Source organism: Oncorhynchus keta, chromosome 19 (genome assembly GCF_023373465.1).
Source record: "Oncorhynchus keta strain PuntledgeMale-10-30-2019 chromosome 19, Oket_V2, whole genome shotgun sequence".
Taxonomy (NCBI): domain Eukaryota; kingdom Metazoa; phylum Chordata; class Actinopteri; order Salmoniformes; family Salmonidae; genus Oncorhynchus; species Oncorhynchus keta.
In genome coordinates, this window is record NC_068439.1 from 51,530,323 (window position 1) to 51,553,190 (window position 22,868).

Here is a 22,868-nt window from a genome sequence, read left to right on the forward strand (position 1 = left end):
CTTTTACAGATGCACAGTCGAGAGCATCCTGTCGGGCTGTATCACAGCCTGGTACGGCAACTGCACCGCCCTCAACCACAAGGCTCTCCAGAGTGTTGTGCGGTCTGCCCTCCATGACACCTATAGCACCCAATGTCACAGGAAGGCCATAAAGATCATCAAGGACATCAACCACCCGAACCACTGCCTGTTCACCCCGCTATCATCCAGAAGGCGAGGTCAGTACAGGTGCATCAAAGCTGGGACCGAGAGACTGAAAAACAGCTTCTATCTCAAGGCCATCAGACTGTTAAACAGCCACCACTAACATTGAGTGGCTGCTGCCAACACACTGTCATTGACACTGACCCAACTCCAGCCACTTTAATAATGGGAATTGATGGGAAATTATGTAAATATATCACTAGCCACTTTAAACAATGCTACCGTATATAATGTTACTTACCCTACATTATTCATCTCATATGCATACGTATATACTATACTGTTTCTCTACATCATCGACTGCATCCTTATGTAATACATGTATCACTAGCCACTTTAACTATGCCACTTTGTTTACTTTGTCTACATACTCATCTCATATGTATATACTGTACTCGATACCATCTACTGTATGCTGCTCTGTACCATCACTCATTCATATATCCTTATGTACATATTCTTTATCCCCTTACACTGTGTATAAGACAGTAGTTTTGGAATTGTTAGTTAGATTACTTGTTGGTTATCACTGCATTGTCGGGACTAGAAGCACAAGCATTTCGCTACACTCGCATTAACATCTGCTAATCATGTGTATGTGACAAATAAAATTTGATTTGATTTGCTTGTGTTTCTTGGTCCAAGCAAGTCTCTTATTATTATTGGTGTCCTTTAGTAGTGGTTTCTTTGCAGCAATTTGACCATGAAGGCCTGATTCACACACTCCTCTGAACGGGCTGCAATCTGAGGTGCAGTTAACTCTAATGAACGTATCCACTGCAGAGGCAACTCTGGGTCTTCCTTTCCTGTGGCAGTCCTCATGAGAGCCAGCTTCATCATTGTGCTTGATGTTTTTTTCATCTGCACTTGAAAAAACTTTACAATTTCTTGAAATTTTGACTGACCTTCATGTCTTAAAGTAATGATGGACTGTTGTTTCTCTTTGCTTATTTGAACTGTTCTTGACATAATATGGACTTGGTCTTTTACCAAATAGGGATATCTTGTATATCAACCCTACCTTGTCACAACAGAACTGATTGGCTCAAACGCACTAAGGAAAGAAATTCCACAAATTTACTTTCAACAAGGCACAACTGTTAATTGAAATGCATTCCAGGTGACTACCTCATGAAGCTGGTTGAGAGAATTCCAAGAGTGTGCAAAGCTGTCATCAAGGCAAAGGGTGGCTACTTTGAAGAATCTGTTTAACAATTTGTTTCACACTTTTCTGGTTATTACATATGTGTTTTTTCAGAGTTTTGATTTCTTCACTATTATTTTACAAAGTAGAAAATAGTAAAAGTAAAGAAAATCCTTTGAATGAGTCGGTATGTCCAAACTTTTGACTGGCACTGTATGTTATGTAGGAAAATGTAAAGTTGTCATCCAGTTGGCTTTGACAAAATTTCTAATATCCTCACCTAAGTGGAAATTCCGTAAGAGTGTATGGCAACTATATGATAGTTTGACGCATTCTGTCCCTTATCAACACTTTTTTAAACTGTAGGTGCCAGTGAGATTGACATAAGAAAGTAGTCCTGTACAGCAGTGTATTTGAATTTTAAAAAGGCTTCTAAAGATTGTCATTTCCACTTCAAAATGAAAGACTTGATTTTCCTTAATGGAAAATGTATCAACTCCTACAAAATGTCAATTAATTATAATCCACATAATAATTCACATTTCCTGTTGCTGTAGAATTATTTTCCTGCTGTAGCAAACTGTCTCAAATTACGATCCTACATCTGTGGATGTCCTTCTCACTCCTTAGTCACAAACAATGATACACTCTCTGGCACACAATATTGCACAGTAATACACATAACTTTAACATTGAATATTTTAATGTTGTTAGGTTACCCTTGAGGAGATTATATATTATAGAAATCAACGGAACCTGTGAAGGGTACAGACGTAGAATCTTAATTTGATCACCCTGTTGCAGGATAACTTTTCTACAATTCATGAAATGTAAAACGTGTGTGTGACAGTGATGTCAAAAACCTGAGTTTTATATAGATATTTCCACCCTATGAGTTTGGAATAATACTTTTAAATAGTACAAATTATAGTAATGCCCATTTAGTGTAAGAGCTGTTTTAAAAAAGACTGCTGGACATTTTAGCCCGTTTTGGTCAGATGAAATTTTGGACTGCCTGGTGACATCACCAGGGTGTGAATTAGCTAATAGACCAAGAGAGTTCCAAGCCTCTCTGCCAATACCAGCTAGTTTTCCGTTTTCCCCTCCACACTCAGACCACTCCCAGACAGTCTTAGTAACATCTTTCCTTGAGAAATTGCTTTTTGCTAAGAATGTGTTTTTTTTTAATGATTTTTGACCAACAATCACAGTAAAGGTATTTAATTGCTACCCATAAATTATTTGATATTGAGATCAAAATTGCTTCATTCGACCTTTAAAAAGGTTTCTGAATTTTGTGAATTTCCCTTTGAAGTTTCAGACTTGATTGTCCCTTGTGAAAAATGTCCTGTTGGTGCAGGATTATTTTCCTGCTGGAGCAAACTGTTTCAAATTAAGTACCTACCTTGTATATGTTGTGGCATACTTGATTGGATTTACAGTATATAGTGCTTTACAAAGTAGGGGGAAACTCACATCATCCACCGCCAATGTCTGGCACCCACCTGTGTGATGCACGCCGACCATTTTGTGCCAGAAAGCTCACCACACATCAGCTACAGATGTATGATCTTAATGTGATCACCGTGTAGCGGGAGAGCTTTCCTGCAATGCAGGACATTTTAAAATTGTAGTGTATTTGAGGTTTACAAAGATTTTGGCATGCGTCGCAGGGCAATGTCCCCTTCAATGCCCTGGGATCTCACGAGACCAGAGGGAAGAGTGCCCCCAGCTGGCCCTCCAACACCATCTGGTCCCTCATCCAGGGACCACCCTGCATCCCACCCTGCATCCCACAGAGGCAAGCCAGCATTATACCATTATGATTGCACTTCTTTTGTATTATTATGATAGTATATGCAATTTTACAGACTTTTATCCAAAGTGACTAACAGTCATGTATGCAAACATTTGTAACCTATGGGTGGTGCCGGGAATCAAACTCACTATTCTGGCGTTTCAGGAGCCATGCTCTACCAACTGAGCTCGAGCAAGTTAATCAATTAATGTCGTCATTCCCTTAGTGAGTGTGGGTCGTTGCTGCCGAGGAAGGATCAAACCCCTGTCTGGTGTGTGATTGAAACTCTCATGACGCTTGTCTACAGGAGAACATGGCACGGGCTTGCAGCAGAACATTTACGTCTGGTGTGCTAGACTGCCATGCTTCTACAAACATCAATGGCTCTGCTTCCCTTTCATTGAGTGGATCAAACACTGTTGTAGTCACTCATCCTCTATTATACTGGGTTCTAACTGCAGCTGGAAAGAGACTGCCGTTTATTCACTTGAGATCCAAGAAAATAATGCTTATGAGATCAAACAAAAATATTTGTTTTGGGGGGGAAGAAACTGGGTAGATTCTGTCAAAATAATTTAACAATTCCGATGTGTGTTCAATTCCATTAAAATCACTCTGTCTGTTTCTAAGAATTTGTAAGATCCTTATTTGCATAAAATAGACAGAGACCAGTCTACCAAAAATAGCCAATAGCATTTATTCTCGAGAGCGCTGCTCATAGAACCATGTACAACAGCTTATATATCACATATGACGTCATAGGTTTTAAAATGTCTCTCCTCCTTCTCGACCAGGACAAAGCAGGTTCAAAAGTTCATTCCAACTCACTAGCGCACATACCTGACACACTATACCTGGATTAACTCCTGAAGTCTCACCACAGTCTATTACCACTTAGCAGACAGTTCCAGATAAGGAAAACCTGGAGGGGCTCGCGCTGTCTTATTTTATCGCCACAGAGTTATAGCTTAGTTGGTTCAAACATAGGTTAATGATTCTCTTTGCTTACTTTAGACACACACATACATTGCTTCTTCCACAATGGTTTTCATTTCCAATTACCCCTTATCCATGCTACATAACCTTTAATCCCAAATGGTTACGTTTCTGAGTAGAATTATTTAATCATTCATGTTAAACCTTGATAAAATCTCTTAACAAAATTAAATTAAATTACTGTGACATTGGGCAAAAACACATCTCATAAAAATCCATGATGTAGCACCCTTCCCAAAAAGACTGATATATCCACACTAACAGTGCACTGAAGCACAAAACTGAATGAACAAAACATTAGGTTTTTTCATGACATAGACTGACCAGATGAATCCAGGTGAAAGCTATGATCCCTTATTAAATCCACTTCAATCAGTGTAGATGAAGGGGAAGAGACAGGTTGAAAAAGGATTTTTAAGCCTAGAGACAATTGAGACATGGACTGTGTATGTGTGCCATTCAGTGGGTGAATGGGCAAGACAAAATATTTAAGTGCCTTTGAACGGGGTATGGTAGTAGGTGCCAGGTGCACTGGGTTGAGTGTGTCAAGAACTGCAACGCAGCTGTTTGTTTTTTAACGCTCAACAGTTTCCCATGTTGTATTATCAACAATGGTCCACCACCCAAAGGACATCCAGTCAACTTGATACAACTGTGGGAAGCATTGGAGTCAACACAGGCCAGCATACCTGTGGAACGCTTTCGACACCTTGTAGAGTCCATGCCCAAATGAATTGAGGCTGTTCTAAGGGCAAAAGGGGGTGCAACTCATATTAGGAAGGTGTTCCTTATGTTTTGTACACTCAGGTGTTTTAAACATGTATTCTGTGATGTTCTAGTATGGACGTTGAAATGTAGCCTTAGCTTTGGGAACATACTTATTTGGCTTAGCTTAGCATGCTAAAAGTAGTTGCTTAGCTTAGCATGCTACGTTATGTCGGTTAGCTTAGCGGGCTAAAGACTATTGTTTAGCTTACAGTGCTAAATACTGTTGCTAAGCGTATTGTGCTAAAGGATATTATTTAGCTTAGCATGCTAATGGTTGTTGTTTTGTATCTCCCTTCCACCTCTAGCCTATCCCCGGCCACCCATTAGAACCTACTCTTCCCCGTTGGAGACCAGCTCCACCACGCACAGCCAGCAGCCATGGCTGAAGACTTGGACATGCGCAACGAGCTGTCGGATATGCAGCAACGCGCCGACCAGCTTGGAGATGAGGTGAGCAGCACAGCCCCAACCCATGCTACTGTATACCACATTTCCAACAGATTTTTAGACACCTGAGAGATACTCAAGCCTACACAGAAAATCATCCAAATGTAGGCATATGCAACTACACTTCAAAACCATCTGTATGCTTTAGCTATAGAATTAAAACATCTGTATGTTTTAGCTGTAGAATTGAGGAAATGTGAATTTCTCACTCTCCTCTTGACATACAATCAACTTAAAACAGATCCAGTCAAATCCTTCTTGTTTTTTTTCCCGAATACATTTGACAGTATCACACATTGTATCACAATCTAGCCCCACTACATGACTTCCTCCTGTCAGCAGCAACCAGCTCATGTAGAGGACAAGCAGGGCAGATGCACAGGGAGGGTACTGTAACATGCTGATGGCCCCAGCCTTGGGCTTACAGCTCCTGGCTCCGACTGTGCAATGCCAGGGTCTGTGTGTCAGGTGGAGGGAGAGTCCACCTGGTTCTGTTCTTACATAATAGTGGTGTGTGTGATGTGTATGTGTGTGTGTGCGTGCGGATTAGTGTTAGTTCATGTGTGTGCCAGACCTAGGATAATTATAGTTGTAACTATGATTAGTTAATTATTTTGAAGCTGTAAAAGTGGTCTACTCCAATGTTGAATTGATTCCATGTCCCTCATGTAATTAATTCTAGGCTATAGGCTATATTATTATTCATATCTAAGAGCCCTCCAAACCATGTGCTTATGATCATATATTTAGACTAATTCAACTTAACTGTTGTAGTTTTAGGCTCTTCATCAAGTATTTGGCATCCATCAAGTAAATATATATATTATTTTATAACTTGCATATATTCAATTACCTTCAAAAATTTGGTTTTCTGAGAAGTATTGAAAATAGTTTGTTCGCTAGCTGGCCATCAATTGTAGAGGTTGAGAAGGGGTCTGGGATCCTAAGCTATCAAAGCAGACTTTATGCAGTTATTTAAAAACAGGGTTTATATCGCTTCGAATGATACAAAAAATTAGAAGCACTGTTTAAAAAAAAATCTTATTTGAATTAAAATACATTTACAGTACAAGTTATTTAATACTTCCACATCTTGTATTGATTCCACAGTATAGTTATGATGGTTTCTGTGCCTCTAAAGAAAACATATATTATAACTGACTGACTCCCTTTTGCGGGTAGTTACATCAGAGTTCTATTTTCACCATTCAACCTACTAATGCACATTATATTGACATTTTCTTATCAATGGAATATGTGTAATGATCTTCGTCTGTTGTTTGTAGAAAGTCAGACCGAAATGCAGCGTGTAGGTTACTCATGACTTTTAATGAAGCTAATACGGTACATGAAATAACGAAGAAGAAAACAACAAACGAATGAACTAATACAGCCTATCTGGTGACTAACACTAAGACAGGTACAATCACCCACGAAATACAACGCGCACTCAGGCTGCCTAAATACGGTTCCCAATCCGAGACAACGAGAATCAGCTGACTCCAATTAGGAATCGCCTCAGGCAGCCAAGCCTAACTAGACACACCCTAATAATACACACTCCCAATTAATACAAACCCCAATACGAAATACAACATATAAACCCATGTCACACCCTGGCCTACCCAAACATATAACAAAAACACAAGATACAATGACCAAGGCGTGACAATATGTATGAAATGACAGATAATTCATTAGCTTTCCAAATGATCATCATGTTGATTGTAGTGCCATGTTGATTGTATTGGTTATTGATTCCAGTGTCTACGTCCCAATTCCAGGCAATTCCATTTCACAAACATAGGGAGTGATGTCTATGGAGCTTCGTCAACCTACATCTCTGTCTCCACTCATATCTGTCATGTCTTCTCATGCTTTCCAATTCTAACTTTCTTCTCCTTTCTGTCCACAGTCGCTGGAGAGCACTCGTCGTATGCTACAGCTGGTGGAAGAGGTTAGAGAAAGACACCATTCATACTTACAGTGTTCACAACGCCAAGCCAGAATACAATGCAAGCTGTGTCACAGCTCTTAGTGTACTGTACAGTATCTGCCTCAGAACAGTGCATGGTATTGACATGGGTAAGATACCAGCACCTCCCTGTCAATACTGGAGGAAGAGAGGGAGAGAAAGATACCAGCACCTCCCTGTCAATACTGGAGGAAGAGAGGGAGAGAAAGATACCAGCACCTCCCTGTCAATACTGGAGGGAGAGAGGGAGAGAAAGATACCAGCACCTCCCTGTCAATACTGGAGGAAGAGAGGGAGAGAAAGATACCAGCACCTCCCTGTCAATACTGGAGGAGCACCTCCTGTCAATACTGGAGGAAGAGAGGAGAGAAAGATACCAGCACCTCCCTGTCAATACTGGAGGGAGAGAGGGAGAGAAAGCTACCAGCACCTCCCTGTCAATACTGGAGGAAGAGAGGGAGAGATAGATACCAGCACCTCCTGTCAATACTGGAGGAAGAGAGGGAGAGAAAGATACCAGCACCTCCCTGTCAATACTGGAGGGAGAGAGGGAGAGAAAGATACCAGCACCTCCCTGTCAATACTGGAAGGAGAGAGGGAGAGAAAGATACCAGCACCTCCCTGTCAATACTGGAGGGAGAGAGGGAGAGAAAGATACCAGCACCTCCCTGTCAATACTGGAGGATACCAGCACCTCCTGTCAATACTGGAGGGGAGAGGGAGAAAGATACCAGCACCTCCCTGTCAATACTGGAGGGAGAGAGGGAGAGAAAGATACCAGCACCTCCCTGTCAATACTGGAGGAAGAGAGGGAGAGAAAGATACCAGCACCTCCCTGTCAATACTGGAGGAAGAGAGGGAGAGAAAGATACCAGCACCTCCCTGTCAATACTGGAGGAAGAGAGGGAGAGAAAGATACCAGCACCTCCCTGTCAATACTGGAGGAAGAGAGGGAGAGAAAGATACCAGCACCTCCCTGTCAATACTGGAGGAAGGGAGGGAGAGAAAGATACCAGCACCTCCCTGTCAATACTGGGGGGAGAGAGGGAGAGAAAGATACCAGCACCTCCCTGTCAATACTGGAGGAAGAGAGGGAGAGAAAGATACCAGCACCTCGGACGTGACAAACAGACGAGCATCTGTGAAGATAGAGGGAGGGGCTGTCTGGCGAAAGGGAAGACTTAAGAGGAGAAAAAGAAGGAGAGAGGGAGCTATAAAGGATGAGAGAATGAGCTATAAAGGATGAGAGAGGGAGCTATAAAGGATGAGAGAAGGAGCTATAAAGGATGAGAGAGGGAGCTATAAAGGATGAGAGAGGGAGCTATAAAGGATGAGAGAGGGAGCTATAAAGGATGAGAGAGGGAGCTATAAAGGATGAGAGAGGGAGCTATAAAGGATGAGAGAGGGAGCTATAAAGGATGAGAGAGGGAGCTATAAAGGATGAGAGAGGGAGCTATAAAGGATGAGAGGGAGCTATAAAGGATGAGAGAGGGAGCTATAAAGGATGAGAGAAGGAGCATTATTTACTACTTTGGGATTTCTCTGGAAACCTGAATGCTAATTTACAGCATAAACTATAGGGTGGCAGGTAGCCTAGTGGTTAAGCTTGCTGGCCCAATAACCAAAAGGTTGCTGGTTCAAATCCCCTGATTGCTCTGGATAAGAGCATCTACTAAATGACCAAAAAAAATGTAACAAATATTTATACACTGCAGTGGCTGCTTATTGCTCGCCTCAAACGTTGATACTCTCTTCCTATACGAATATGCTAATGTTATCAGGCTGTTGGGATTCGGACAATGTTACCCCTATTGTGATATTTTTTTTTGTTGAGCAAATCGCAAGACCTTGATCTAACTTTGTCTAAAGCGTGAGGTGACTCTGGCGGTGTCATCCTGTTTTTCTATCACGTTGCCTTGCCCTCTAATCTCCATTCTACATGGCTTCTGTATACTCCCTTACTGATCCTACCTCTCTCTTTCTCCTTGTTTCCTTCCTCCCCTTCCTTCCTTCCTTCCTTCCTTCCTTCCTTCCTTCCTTCCTCCCCCCCTTCACCCCTTCCTTCTTCTCCGCGGTTATTCGGGGAGTAGAGTAAAGATGCTGGTATCAGGACTTTGGTTATGTTGGACGAGCAAGGAGGTAAGTGTTGGATGTCTTCTGGGAGGGAAAACCAATAGGACTTTGTGCCCCGCCTTGCATCTGACTTTTTGCTATGAATAACTTAACAGTGCCTGCTTTGAAGTGGCTAGCTAGAATGACAGATTCTGCTTTATATTTCAACTTGAGTTATTTTCAAGGGCTTTGTGCATTGAAAAAGACAGATATATGGGTGAAGGTACAAAAACACTCAAATATAAATATTTTAGATACCCATGTAAACGAACAGAGATTTTTTTGCACACATTCAAAAAAAAAAAAGAATATAGACATAATTTACACCTGATATAATGACCAATAACAAATGTTATTTAGAGAAAATAATTGCAGGGCCTAAACCCTGGCATTACTACTGGTTTGTTGTGCTTGGAGGGATTGATTAGAGGGCATAATTGTCTTGCCAGAAGGCATTAGCCTCAACCCAGTCTTCTGATTGGCTGGTGAGACTGCAGTCATCAGTTCCTTTTTGGGGAAACCCCACTGACCGAGGACCTTAATGACACTCTCAAAGTCATCTGCTCATTCCTCTATCATCATCCCTCTATCCACTCATCCCTTCCTTCTGCAGTCCATCCGTCCAGCGCTGCCTCCACGAAGCCAATTTAGACTGCTGTCTGGTCGCTGAGGTGGCTGTAAGCCTGTTTAGCTGCTCTCTGACTTCCGCTTATTGACGGTGCCGTAGTGGAGAAGCCTGGACTGCTGCCGTACAAGGCTTGAATCAGTCACAGGATTAAATCAATTAAAAAGGGAATGAAAAATATAGGGTTTGTGAACAAATGTTCTACTAGCAAAGAAATTGATTATGTTGATACTGAGCGGAAGAAAAATACCCGTTCAACATCACCTTATTTCCATTTGACGTTCCTCTTCGTCGCCGCTGTTCAAGTAAAGGTCACATGACTTAGTTGTTTCTACAGTACGTGTGTATAAAAGCATGCCAGGGATTTTTACAAAGGTGGACATTATCAATTGGCTTAAGCCTCGACTGCATTCCTGACCTACTCTACTCTACTTTCCAACTTCATCTTACTATAACACGTGCTGCACGTAATTCATACGCAACATCCTAAACCCCGAACGTCAGAGTTGTCCATCCACCCACCTGCCTACCCGGTATCATTAATCCCCTCCCACACATTTGGTTTTCAATTCATTCCCTGCAAAGGGAATGAATTGAAATGCAATTTATAAGTTGAAGAATCCTCATATAAAAGATGGTTTATTTTAATTCATGATACACTTTCTGATGAATTGCCCGTATTGATAACTGAATTGACCCCAACCCTGCACGACATCACACCAATAACATCCATCCAGCTCCCATATTCATGCCTTGACCCAATGTCCACACTGCCCACAAACAGCTCATCTTCCTAGGGGAATGATACTGTAGTATAGGATCGGTAGGATTTCAGATTTGCCGTGATGCTACAGCCAATGGCAAACCGTTGATGATGGTATCTTTAGATTAAAAAAAAAATAAATCCCCTCGCCAATGAGTAACACATATTTTGTTTTGCGTACTTTTCAACACTAAAAGGCTTCTTTCTGTAAAATGAAAATCTAAAGAATATATTGCAACTGACAGTCTCAGTCTTAACTTTATTCAGTACCCAGTTACTCTCTGGCGTGAAGATCCATCATCACATATTATACCAGTTTACTGATGCATGCACGCAATAGAAACTCATATAGATTATATCATATTGTATACAGCTCAATGCTGCTCATGACTCATATCTTTCTGTCAAATAGTCAATCGAATTCATTCCATTGCTGTCATCCCTTTGTCCTGACCAGAACAACTCGATCGTGTCGAAGATGGCATGAACCATATCAACCAAGACATGAAGGAGGCCGAGAAAAGTTTAAAAGATTTAGGGAAATGCTGTGGTCTTATCATATGTCCCTGTAACAAGGAGGTACTGACCCAACGAGCCCAAAGGTTCTTCACTTTTGGTGGCGTCCATTTTTTCCCCCTTTCGTCACAGTGAGTTTCTGAATCTGTTGTCTTCTCTTCTTTGTCTTCTCTCCTCCTTCCTTCCTTCCTTCCTTCCTTTCCTTTCCTTTCTTCTCACGTGCTTCGTTCTGTGGGGGATGAATTACTTGTGTTTCATCAGAGCAACTGGAGCGCATCGAAGAGGGAATGGACCAAATCAATAAGGACATGAAGGATGCAGAAAAGAATTTGAACGATCTCGGAAAATTCTGTGGTATTTGCTCCTGCCCATGTAACAAGTAGGTGATGCTTGCCTGCCTGCCTGCCTGCCATTAACCAAGGTGGAAGTGACGTCATAGTGGCCAGCAGTGCGTTAGTCTGCTCAAGCTCTAACCAGACTGACTCCTCCCCTCAATCCTCTGATCCTCTCGTAAGACCTCTTGACACACACTCACACATACACATACATACAGTCAAAAGTTTGGACACCTACTCATTCCTGGGTTTTTCTGTATTGTTACTATTTTCGACATTGTAGAATAATAGTGAAGACATCAAAACTATGAAATAACACATGGAATTATGTAGTAACCAAAAAAGTGTTACATTTATTTTATTTTTGAGATTTGTCAAAGTAGCCACCATTTGCCTTAATGACAGCTTTGCACACTCTTGGCATTCTCTCAACCAGCTTCATGAGGTACCTGGAATGCATTTCAATTAACAGGTGTGCCTTGTTAAAAGTTCATTTGTGGAATTTCTTTCCTTTTTAATGCGTTTGAGCCAATCAGTTGAAGATATCCCTATTTGGTAAAAGACCAATTCTAGATTTTGGCAAGAGCAGCTCAAATAAGCAAAGAGAAACGACAGTCCATCATTACCTTAACAAATGAAGGTAATTCAATCCGGAATATTTCAAGAACTTTGAAAGTTTCTTCAAAAACTTGCAAAAACCATCAAGCGATATGATGAAACTGGCTCTCATGAAGACCGCCACAGGAAAGGAAGAACCAGAGTTACCTTTGCTGCATTAGAGTTAGAGTCATTAGAGTTACCAACCTCAGAAATGGGCAATTAACTGCACCTCAGATTGCAGCCCAAATTAATGCTTTGCAGAGTTCAAGTAACAGACACATCTCAATATCATCTGTTCAGAGGAGACTGTGTGAATTAAGCCTTCGTGGTCAAATTGCTGCAAAGAAACCACTACTAAAGGACACCAATAAGAACAAGAGACTTGTTTGGACCAATAAACATGAGCAATGGACATTAGAATGGTGGAAATCTGTCCTTTGGTCTGATGAGTCCAAATATCAGACTTTTGTGAGACGCAGAGTGAGACGCAGACTACATCTTTGTGAGATGTAGAGTAGGTGAATGGATTATATCCGCACATGTGGTTCCCACCGTGAAGCATGGAGGAGGAGGTGTGATGGTGTGGGGGTGCTTAGCTGGTGACACCGTCTGGGATTTATTTAGAATTTAAAGCACAATTAACCAGCATGGCTAACACAGCATTCTGTAGCGAAACGCCATCCCATCTGGTTTGCGCTTAGTGTGACTATCATTTGATTTTCAACAGGACAATGACCTAACACACCTGCAAACTGTGTAAGGCCTATTTGACCAAGAAGGGGAGTGTAGGAGTGCTGCACCAAATGACCTGGCCTCCACAATCACCTGACCTCAACACAATTGAGATGGTTTGGGATGAGTTGGACCGCAGAGTGGAGGAAAAGCAGCCAACAAGTGCTCAGCATATGTGGGAACTCTTTCAAGACTGTTGGGAAAGCATTCCAGGTGACTACCTCATGAAGCTGGTTGAGAGAATGCCAACAGTGTGCAAAGCTGTCATCAAGGCAAAGTATGGCTACTTTGAAGATCTAAAATCAAAATACATTTTGATTTGTTTAACACTTTTTTTGTTACTACATGATTCCATATGTGTTATTTCATAGTTATGATGTCTTCACTATTATTCTACAATGTAGAAAATAGTACAAATAAAGACAAACCCTTGAATGAGTAGGTGTGTCACACACACACACACACACACACACACACACACACACACACACACACACACACACACACACACACACACACACACACACACACACACACACACACACACACACACACACACACACACACACACACAGTGGTGACTGACAGGAGCCTCAGGTCCTCATGGGTCTCACTCTGGTAATAATCCGGACAGGCCTCCTAGACATATCCCAGAATATCTTGTGGAATCCCCAGACTCGGCTCGGGAGCTCCCCACAGGCCCATCTGTCCCAGCCAACAATCAACAAAGGTGTGAGAACAGTGTATGGAGGTTTTCAACCCCTTAACAATGCAGTGTTAGCTTATACAGCATGTAGACTATATTGGAGTTCTCCTCAACAGCATAATAGCCAAGCTGAATACTGCCCACAAATGTCCAAACACTTGCTGTCCCTAATTATTAATGCTAGACAGACAGGAGAGACTTTCTATGGCCCCTGAACACACCAACCTACCAAAAGTCTTGACTCCTATCCTTCTATAGATCAGGCCAAAACTCATCAGCAGGGCTTCTCTAGGCACCTTCCTCCAAGCACCCTTCTCCAAACACCATATTCTAAGTGCCATTCTCCAAGATCCCTTCTCGTCCAAGCAAACGTATCGTCACGTAACAGTACCATTCTCCTTCCTCCTCTTGTCGGACTATCAAAGCCACTGTAGCCACTATTACTTTCATAGCCACTTTTGTTACTATTACTTTCATAGCCACAATAGTTACTATTACTTTCATAGCCACTATAGTTTCGATCTAAGCCACTATAAGATTCCAGGACTGCTTGTCAGTTTTCTTAATCTGCATGTAAATACGACATGGTCAGACACCCAAATAACCTGAGATCTGCAGAACACATCAGTAATTGCACGTCATGCAGACAGATCTCTGTCTCTCTCCCTGCAATTGTGAACTCTGCACACCCAACCCACGAATGACTACTGACTGGAATGACTGGAGAGCATGACCATTGAATGCCATGCATGCTGATGATGCAGCTCATATTAATGGTACACATGTTGAAAAACATTATGCTGATGACGATGATGATCATGATGAACTCCTGTTACTTGTCATATAATTGGGTGCTAAATTGGGTCCCATTAATTTGCCACTATTATGGTAGTGATTGGAAAAAATGAGAATAAGGGATAATCAGTAATTGTGATAATAATAAACATAAAATAACATACATTTTTAATCAAATCAAATGTTATTGGTCACATACATGCGTTCAGCACATGTTATTGTGGGTGTAGCAAAATGATTGTGTTTCTAGCTCCGACAGTGCAGTAATATCTAACAAGTAATATCCAACAACAGTGCAGTAATATCTAACAAGTAATATCCAACAACAGTGCAGTAATATCTAACAAGTAATATCTAACAACAGTGCAGTAATATCTAACAAGTAATATCCAACAACAGTGCAGTAATATCTAACAAGTAATATCTAACAACAGTGCAGTAATATCTAACAAGTAATATCTAACAACAGTGCAGTAATATCTAACAAGTAATATCCAACAACAGTGCAGTAATATCTAACAAGTAATATCTAACAACAGTGCAGTAATATCTAACAAGTAATATCCAACAACAGTGCAGTAATATCTAACAACTAATATCTAACAACAGTGCAGTAATATCTAACCAGTAATATCTAACAACAGTGCAGTAATATCTAACGAGTAATGTCTAACAACAGTGCAGTAATATCTAACCAGTAATATCTAACAACAGTGCAGTAATATCTAACAACTAATATCTAACAACAGTGCAATAATATCTAACGAGTAATGTCTAACAGTTTCACAACATATACCCAATGCACACAAATCTAAGTAAAGGAATGAAATTAAGAATATATAAATATATTGACGAGCAATGCCAGAGCGGCATAGACTAAGGTAAAGTAGAATAGAATGGAATTATATATACATATGAGATTAATAGTGCAAAATATATCAACATTATTAAAGTGACTAGTGTTCCATTTATTAAAGTGGCCAGTTTTTTCAAGTTTATGTATATAGGCAGGAGCCTCTAATGTGCTACTGATGGCTATTTAACAGTCTGATGGCCTTGAGATAGAAGCTGTTATTCAGTCTCCTGGTCCCAGACGCAAACAGGTTATAATAGGCTACTAAAACCAAATTACTATTCTAAAAACGAGTGGATACCACGCTGCATTGCCTATGCAGTAGCCTACCGCCACTCCCACAGAGCACTGTGGTAACTGTGTGCTTCCTTCTTCCCATGCAGCCCCAGGGAAGCAGCGCAGATCTAGGTCAGCCAGATCATACATACTATAGGCAAGATACCCTGTTGACTGAAACCCAGGGCTTCGTTCTAGATATCTAGATCTATACTGGAGACAAGAACTCGATCCACTGGATTTAACCTGTATTGTAGGTCTCTTTTCTTATTCCTCATCCAACCATATCCAACCTAATATATTTCACTAGTAGGATTATTGGGACTATGAGCCTGTGGGTCAAAGGGTTAGTTAACCCTGATGAGGTGTCTCTCTTGTTGTCTGATTGACATCATATCCACACAGTAGGTAGAGCTCTAAGTCCATGGAGGGTATACGGTATGTTACTAAAACAGATTCACTCTGATCAGGGGACTTGGGAGTTTCTCACTTAAAAAAAAACAACAACACATTTTTACCTCATAAAACGAGAGAGTGATAGAGAAATGCGAATGGCACATCGAAGGAACTGGATAACCTGACTGTTGCATGTAAAACAAATTGTATTACATAACTGAGTCAAGTGAATGTAGGAAGAGAGGAGCGTCCCAGTGTGCCTGACGGTGTGTGTTTTACCACAGTGGTCTGTGTAATCATCGCCTCAGTCCATTTCTATAAATACTAGCTCAGTGGGAGGGGTCAGAATCAGCCATCTTCTCCATCGTCTGATAAAACAAGAAATATCTTACCCTCCTCGAGCTTCGAGGTTACAGAAAGGCTTAATCCAACCAAGCCATTTGGTTACTTAGAGGAAATACAGGCATGGTTTTAGGGAGAGGAAAGAAAGTGAAGTGAAGATAGACATTATAACTCAGGGTCCTCTTATGCTCCGTGTTGAATGTTATTCAAATTAATAATTGCATACAAAACACAGTATGACATACATTTCACACAGACAGACAGTTGGTGTGATGGTGGTTCATATTTTGACAACTGCAGTGTACTTGTAGACTCATTAAAAGGAGCCTGAAGCATAGACTCGCCCAGGGCCTCCTAAGCCACCATAGAAGCTGCCTGTCATATTAAGATCTTTGTCAGACAGAGTACATAGCAAATCTAAATACAGCTACATAATTTGTTTTAAATTCATCTTGGTTAACCTGCTAATAATTAACCTACTACTAATAATATTACATTTAATTTATCAAGGGCATTTCTTGCACTCAAGGCACTACAGGTACTGCATAAATATTACTTACCCCCTGAAATAGAGGAAGCCAACATTTTGTCAAAGACCTCATCATCTGACCAAGAATGCCTTAATAATGCACTGTTCACTGATCGACCTTAAAGGGATACTTCCTGGTTTGATCATCTATTTCCCAGAGTCATATCCAACTCGTGGATACCATTTGTATGCCTCTGTGTGCAGTTTGAATGAAGTCGCTAATGAACATTAGTGCAAATGCTAACTAGCATTAGCACAATGACTGGATGTCTATGGTAACTGCTAGCATGCTAGTAGATACCATAGACATCCCGTCATTGCCAACATCTCAAAGTACCCCTTTAACACTACCTGATATTTTAATTTTTTATTTAACTAGGCAGTCACTTAAGAACAAATTCTTATTTACAATGATGGCCTACCGGGGAAAATTGGGTTAACTGCCTTGTTCAGGAGCAGAACGACAGATTTATACCTTGTCAGCTCGGGGATTTGACCCAGCAACCTTTCAGTTACTGGCGCAAGGTTCTAACCACTAGGCCACCTTCCACCCCAAAATAACATATCCTAGATAGATTCACGACGTGAACAAAATACTTGACATTAAAAAAAGAAGTGTACTCTTGTTATGTCCCTCTGCTTCGTTTTCTTTTCCAGTTCTTCCCCAAACTATGTGGCAGTCCAGTCCTGTTATTCTATGTTGTCTTGTCTGTCAAACCCTTGTCTCTCTGTTCTGTGTCACATGTAGCCACCCTATTCCCAAAAGTAGTGGATGTGTGTTGGGAATAGGGTGGCATTTCAGATGCAACCTGGGAGATACCATTGTGAGGGGGGAGAAGGGGTGGGGCATTTCAATGTGAAGGAATGCTTTGGGGAGGGTGGGAAAAAAATGAGTTATCCCAACTGTTGTTTACAAAATGCATGTAAATACTTAAGAGGTCAAATTTTTCAGCTGGGAAAAGGTATGTGTCTCAGCATACTAAACTTGCCTGAGTACAGTGTGTTATATACCATTGAGATATGACATCGCATCACACTAACAATGTTAAGACTGGAGAATGAAGGAATGACCAAACCCATGCCTGCTTTCTCTGCTTTGCTTGGTTAGTCTGTTGTCTTTGACTTGTTTCTCATATTTCTATGTGGTGGATTAATGCATGATGATACAACTAGACCTGATAGATAATATATCTAGTATAGTAGTGATTAAGCTTCACCCTCCTCTTCCTCGATCCCCCCAGGATGAAGAGTGGCGGCAGCAAGGCTTGGGGGAACAATCAGGATGGGGTGGTGGCCAGCCAGCCTGCCCGTGTCGTGGACGACCGCGAACAGATGGCCATCAGTGGAGGATTTGTTCGCAGGTGAGGGAGGGGGCCATGGAGGGACCGGGTGGGTTGGTGGTTAATGTAGGGGGCAGGTTAGGGAGGGGTTCGTTGAGGGACCAGGTGGGTTGGTGGTTAATGTAGGGGGGAGGTGAGGGAGGGGTTCGTTGAGGGACCGGGTGGGTTGGTGGTTAATGTAGGGGGGAGGTGAGGGAGGGGGCCGTGGAAGGAACGGGTGGGCTGGTGGTTAATGTAGGGGGCAGGGATATTCAGTTGTTTGGGTTTGGGGGAGCTGTATGGAATGAAGAGTTTGATGGGAGGCGAAGGTCCCCAAAGGAGGAAAAATTAAAGGTGAAATATGTATGACTACCTTTATGAATTATATTATTTCATATGTAGTGTGTGGTCTTGTTCTTCTGTCCTTGTGGGTACCTGAAATCCCCAAAAGTCCCCACAAGGATAGTAAAAGATGGAAAATTCTCCCTCGTGAGGACATTTCCCAAGTCCCAGCGAGGACAAAGGCTATTTTAAGCTTAGGGGTTAGGTTTGTGGTGAGAGTTACAATTGGGGTTAGGCATTAGCGAAAATTGGATTTTGAATGGAAATGAATTTTACGTCTCAAAAAGGATAGAAAAACGTGTGTGTGTGTGTGTGTGTGTGTGTGTGTGTGTGTGTGTGTGTGTGTGTGTGTGTGTGTGTGTGTGTGTGAGCGAGCGAGTATGACTGCGTGTTTGTTGGGATGAATGCAAGCCTAATTCAGTTTCTAAACCACAGGGTAACAGATGATGCCCGGGAAAATGAGATGGATGAGAACCTGGAACAGGTGGGAGGCATCATCGGTAACCTGCGCCACATGGCCCTGGATATGGGCAATGAGATCGACACCCAAAATCGACAGATCGACAGGATCATGGAGAAGGTACTGCCCTTAGTCCTCTATTGGTCCTTTATTTGTCCTGTATCGGTCCTGTGTTGGTCCTCCATTGGTCCTCCATTGGTCCTCTATTGGTCCTCTATTTGACCTCTGTTGGGAAAAGGAAGGGAAAGGGGATACCTAGTCAGTTGCACAACTGAATGAATTCAACTGAAATGTGTCTTCCGAATTTAACCCAACTCCTCTGAATCAGAGAAGTACGGGGCCTGCCTTAATCGATGTCCACGTCTGTTTTAGTCCTCTATTGGTATTTTATTGTCTATATGCTATTATTAGGAGTTGTTGTTCAAATATTTGTTGACATAACATGACAACCGAGACTCAATAGCCTCACATCTCAAAGTGCCATTATCTACGTATATTATCTGCAAAATGTTCCAAGAGAAAACAAACAGAACCACAAATAAATCGTGTTTTTTCTCTTTCCTTTCCTTTCCTTTCCTTTCCTTTCCTTTCCTTTCCTTTCCTTTCCTTTCATTTTCCTTTCCTTTCCTGTCCTTTCCTTTCCTTCTCCAGGCTGATTCTAACAAGACCAGGATTGACGAAGCCAACCAACGGGCCACTAAGATGCTGGGCAGTGGCTAAGATCCCAGAGCATGTTGCTTTTCCCGCAATCGCAATTTATCGCAATTTATTGTCATGGTATTTACCTTCTAGGTTTGCACATGTGCACATATCACCTCCCCACATTGTAAATGTTGTTCTGTGTATCCTTTGTCTGGCTTTTTCAATGATTGTCCTCGTAAAATGAAATATTTCTTACCCTCTGTATCATTCTTTCCAAAGATTGTATACAGTGCTGACTCGGTGGCTCAGGTTCACTTGTGAAGTTTTTATTCTCTTTATCAAATATAGTAAATACAGGTAACTGCCAAAATAAAGGAAACACTCGAGTAGATTAGGGTTCTGGCGGCTCTGTTTTATTGTGAGTGCATTTTCCTGGCATGATTTAGGTCCATTCAACCTCTTCGAGGGCAAGGTAAACAACAATAAATACACAGCCATTCTGAGAGATCACCTTCAACCTATGCTGAAGCATTTCCATTGTGATAGGAGTGGTCTCTTTCAGGATGACAATGCCCCCATCCACAGGGCACGGGTGGTCACTGAACGTTTTGATGAGCATGAAAATGAAATAAACCATATTCCATGGCCATCTCAGTCACCAGTTCTCAACCCAATTGAACACTGATGGGAGATTCTGGAGTGGCGCCTTGGACAGTGTTTTCCAACCACCGTCAACAAAACAACAAATTACGGAATTTCTTGAGGAAGAATGGTGTCGCATCCCTCCAATAGAGTTCCGGACACTTGTAGAATCTATGCCAAGGCGCACTGAAAATGTTCTGGTGGCTTGTGGTGGCCCAATGCCCTACTATGATACTTTATGATGGTGTTTCCTTTATTCTGACAGATACCTGTATATACTGTATAATGGTACACTGCTGTTTTCCTTGTCAGTATCTCAGTATTGTCAGTAAACTGTATCATTCCATCAGCTACTGTCATGCACCTTATTTTGATGGTGTCATGACAAATGAAGAAGAGGGGAAAAAACACGATGATTACAAATTATAGTAAATTTAATGTCTTATACATAAAAGCGGTCTTAAAAATGTATACACTGAGTGTACAAAACATTATGGACACCTTCTTAATATTGAGTTTGCACCCCATTTTGCCCACAGAACAGCCTCCATTCACCAGGGCATGGACTCTGCAAGGTGTTGAAAGCGTTCCTCAAGGATGCTGATCAATGTTGACAATGCTTTCCACAGCTGTGTCAAGTTGGATGGATGTCCTTTGGGTGGTGGACCATTCTTGATACACACGGGAAACTGTTGAGCATGAAAAACCCAGCGGCGCTGCCGTTCTCAACACACTCAAACCGGTGCCTCTGGCAACTACTACCATACCCAGTTCAATTTTATTGTCTTACCCATTCATCCTCTGAATGGCACACAGACAATCCATGTCTCAATTGTCTCAAGGTTTAAACATCCTTCTTTAACCTGTCTCCTCCCCTTCACCTACACTGATTGAAGTGGATTTAACAAGTGACATCAATAAGGGATCATAACTTTCACCTGGATTCACCTGGTCAGTCTATGTCATGGAAAGAGCAGGTGTTCCTAATGTTTTGTTCACTCACAATCATTATTATGACACAGTTAAACGATCCATACTCTCCTGCAAGTTTGCAATAGTTCCACTATTTATATCAACATATATTTACAGACTATGACCATTGTACAATAATGCAAAATTATCTTCACGTGAAGAGATTATCGTGAAAAAAAAAGGAACTGTTTTTTTCTAAATGAATATGCAGTTCAGTGAAGATATTGAATATGTGCTGAAAGGTGGGGGACTAGTTGGGCACTGTATCATAGGTATTGGATGCTCTGGGGAAAATAAGAAAAAAAATGCAAAGCAAAGACTCGTATTTCTGAGAGACCTTACTTTTATAAGAGCAATGCATTGTGTTTGTTTCATCTCCCCGTGTGGTTTATTAATGGTAAAATAATAATGATACAAATAAATGAATAGGATAGTAATAACACTCTGAAACAAATGTTTTTTTTTGTTTGCTTCTGTGTTTGTATAGTGACGCAACACCAAATCGCTGAGATGAATGAATAAACACCTTCTCTGAACGACACCATAGATTCAATTGTGAGATTTGACGTCCTCAAAACGCATGTAGTATCACGACTCCCTTAGTATTCTGTCAGGGTTCTGAAGTGGTGGAACATTTTGTAGCTAGCTGAATTGAGAAATAAAACCTATTCTCTGTGATTGGTCATGACGGATCTTTATTGCTCTTGTCGGCCAATGGCGTTGTCTATATAGACACACACCTGCTCATACAGTTTATGTGTGTCTTCATCTGTCAGTCAGATTCACCACACTGACATTTGACAACAACACAATATACAACCAAATGATGTAAAAACAGTGTTTGGTGTTGTCACATACACATGATAGTTGCAGAGAAAGTTGTTGCTTTACAGGGTCAGCCAGAGTAGTACGGTGCCCCTGGAGCAAATTTGAGTTAAGTGCCTTGCTCAAGGGCACATCAGAATATTTTTCACACCTATTGGCTATATAGATAATAGTGTTTCATTTGGAAATGGATCAGGATTCAGTATCTGGTGGGCCATTTGGAAGGTCTCACTAGTAAGATGAATGCGATGGGGGCGTTTCATAATTATGATACATAACTGTATAATGAGAGATGCAGAGTAGGGGAATGGATCATCTCTGCATATCTGGTCCCCACCATGATGCATGGAGGAGGAGGTGTCATGGTGCTTTGCTGGTGACACTATCTGTGATTTATTTAGAGTTCAAGGCACAATTAACCAGCATGGCTACCACAGCATTCTGCAGTGATATGCCATCCTATCTGGTTTGCACTTAGTGGGACTATCATTTGATTTTCAACAGGACAATGACCCAAAACACACCTCCGGGCTGTGTGAGGGCTATTTAACCAAGAAGGAGAGTGATGGAGTGCTGCAATCAAATGACCTGGCCTCCACAATCACCCGACCTCAACCAAATTGAGATGGTTTGGGATGAGTTGGACCGCAGAGTGAAGGAAAAGCTGCCAATAAGTGCTCAGCATATGTGGGAACTCTTTCAAGATGGTAATGCCTGGTGACTACTTCATGAAGCTGGTTGAGAGAATGCCAGA

At 41.5% G+C, this 22,868-nt stretch overlaps 1 protein-coding gene and 1 long non-coding RNA gene across 7 annotated transcripts in view; one reads left to right on the forward strand and one right to left on the reverse strand.

The window, feature by feature from the left end:
* The window catches only part of LOC118398442 (synaptosomal-associated protein 25-A), a 36,935-nt gene extending 15,105 nt beyond the window's left edge, over positions 1-21,830 (forward strand). Inside the window, exons 2-8 of the mRNA XM_035793769.2 lie at positions 5,216-5,360; positions 7,273-7,314; positions 9,423-9,471; positions 11,610-11,727; positions 18,154-18,273; positions 19,009-19,153; positions 19,685-21,830. Coding sequence (XP_035649662.1) covers positions 5,289-5,360; positions 7,273-7,314; positions 9,423-9,471; positions 11,610-11,727; positions 18,154-18,273; positions 19,009-19,153; positions 19,685-19,753 — 615 coding nt within the window. The 5' untranslated portion in view covers positions 5,216-5,288 and the 3' untranslated portion in view covers positions 19,754-21,830. The remainder of the gene's footprint in view (positions 1-5,215; positions 5,361-7,272; positions 7,315-9,422; positions 9,472-11,609; positions 11,728-18,153; positions 18,274-19,008; positions 19,154-19,684) is intronic.
* On the reverse strand, positions 7,321-9,396 carry LOC127909414 (uncharacterized). Of its 6 annotated transcripts, none has more exons than XR_008071059.1 (4): positions 8,352-9,396; positions 8,070-8,304; positions 7,856-7,902; positions 7,321-7,645 (listed from the first exon to the last, which is right to left on the reverse strand). It is a non-coding gene; the product is annotated as an uncharacterized LOC127909414 (long non-coding RNA). The 6 variants fall into 6 exon arrangements; XR_008071061.1 differs by lacking the exon at positions 7,856-7,902 and adding an exon at positions 7,950-7,996; XR_008071062.1 differs by lacking the exon at positions 7,856-7,902 and having other exon boundaries at positions 8,070-8,210.
* Positions 21,831-22,868: the final 1,038 nt, after the last annotated feature.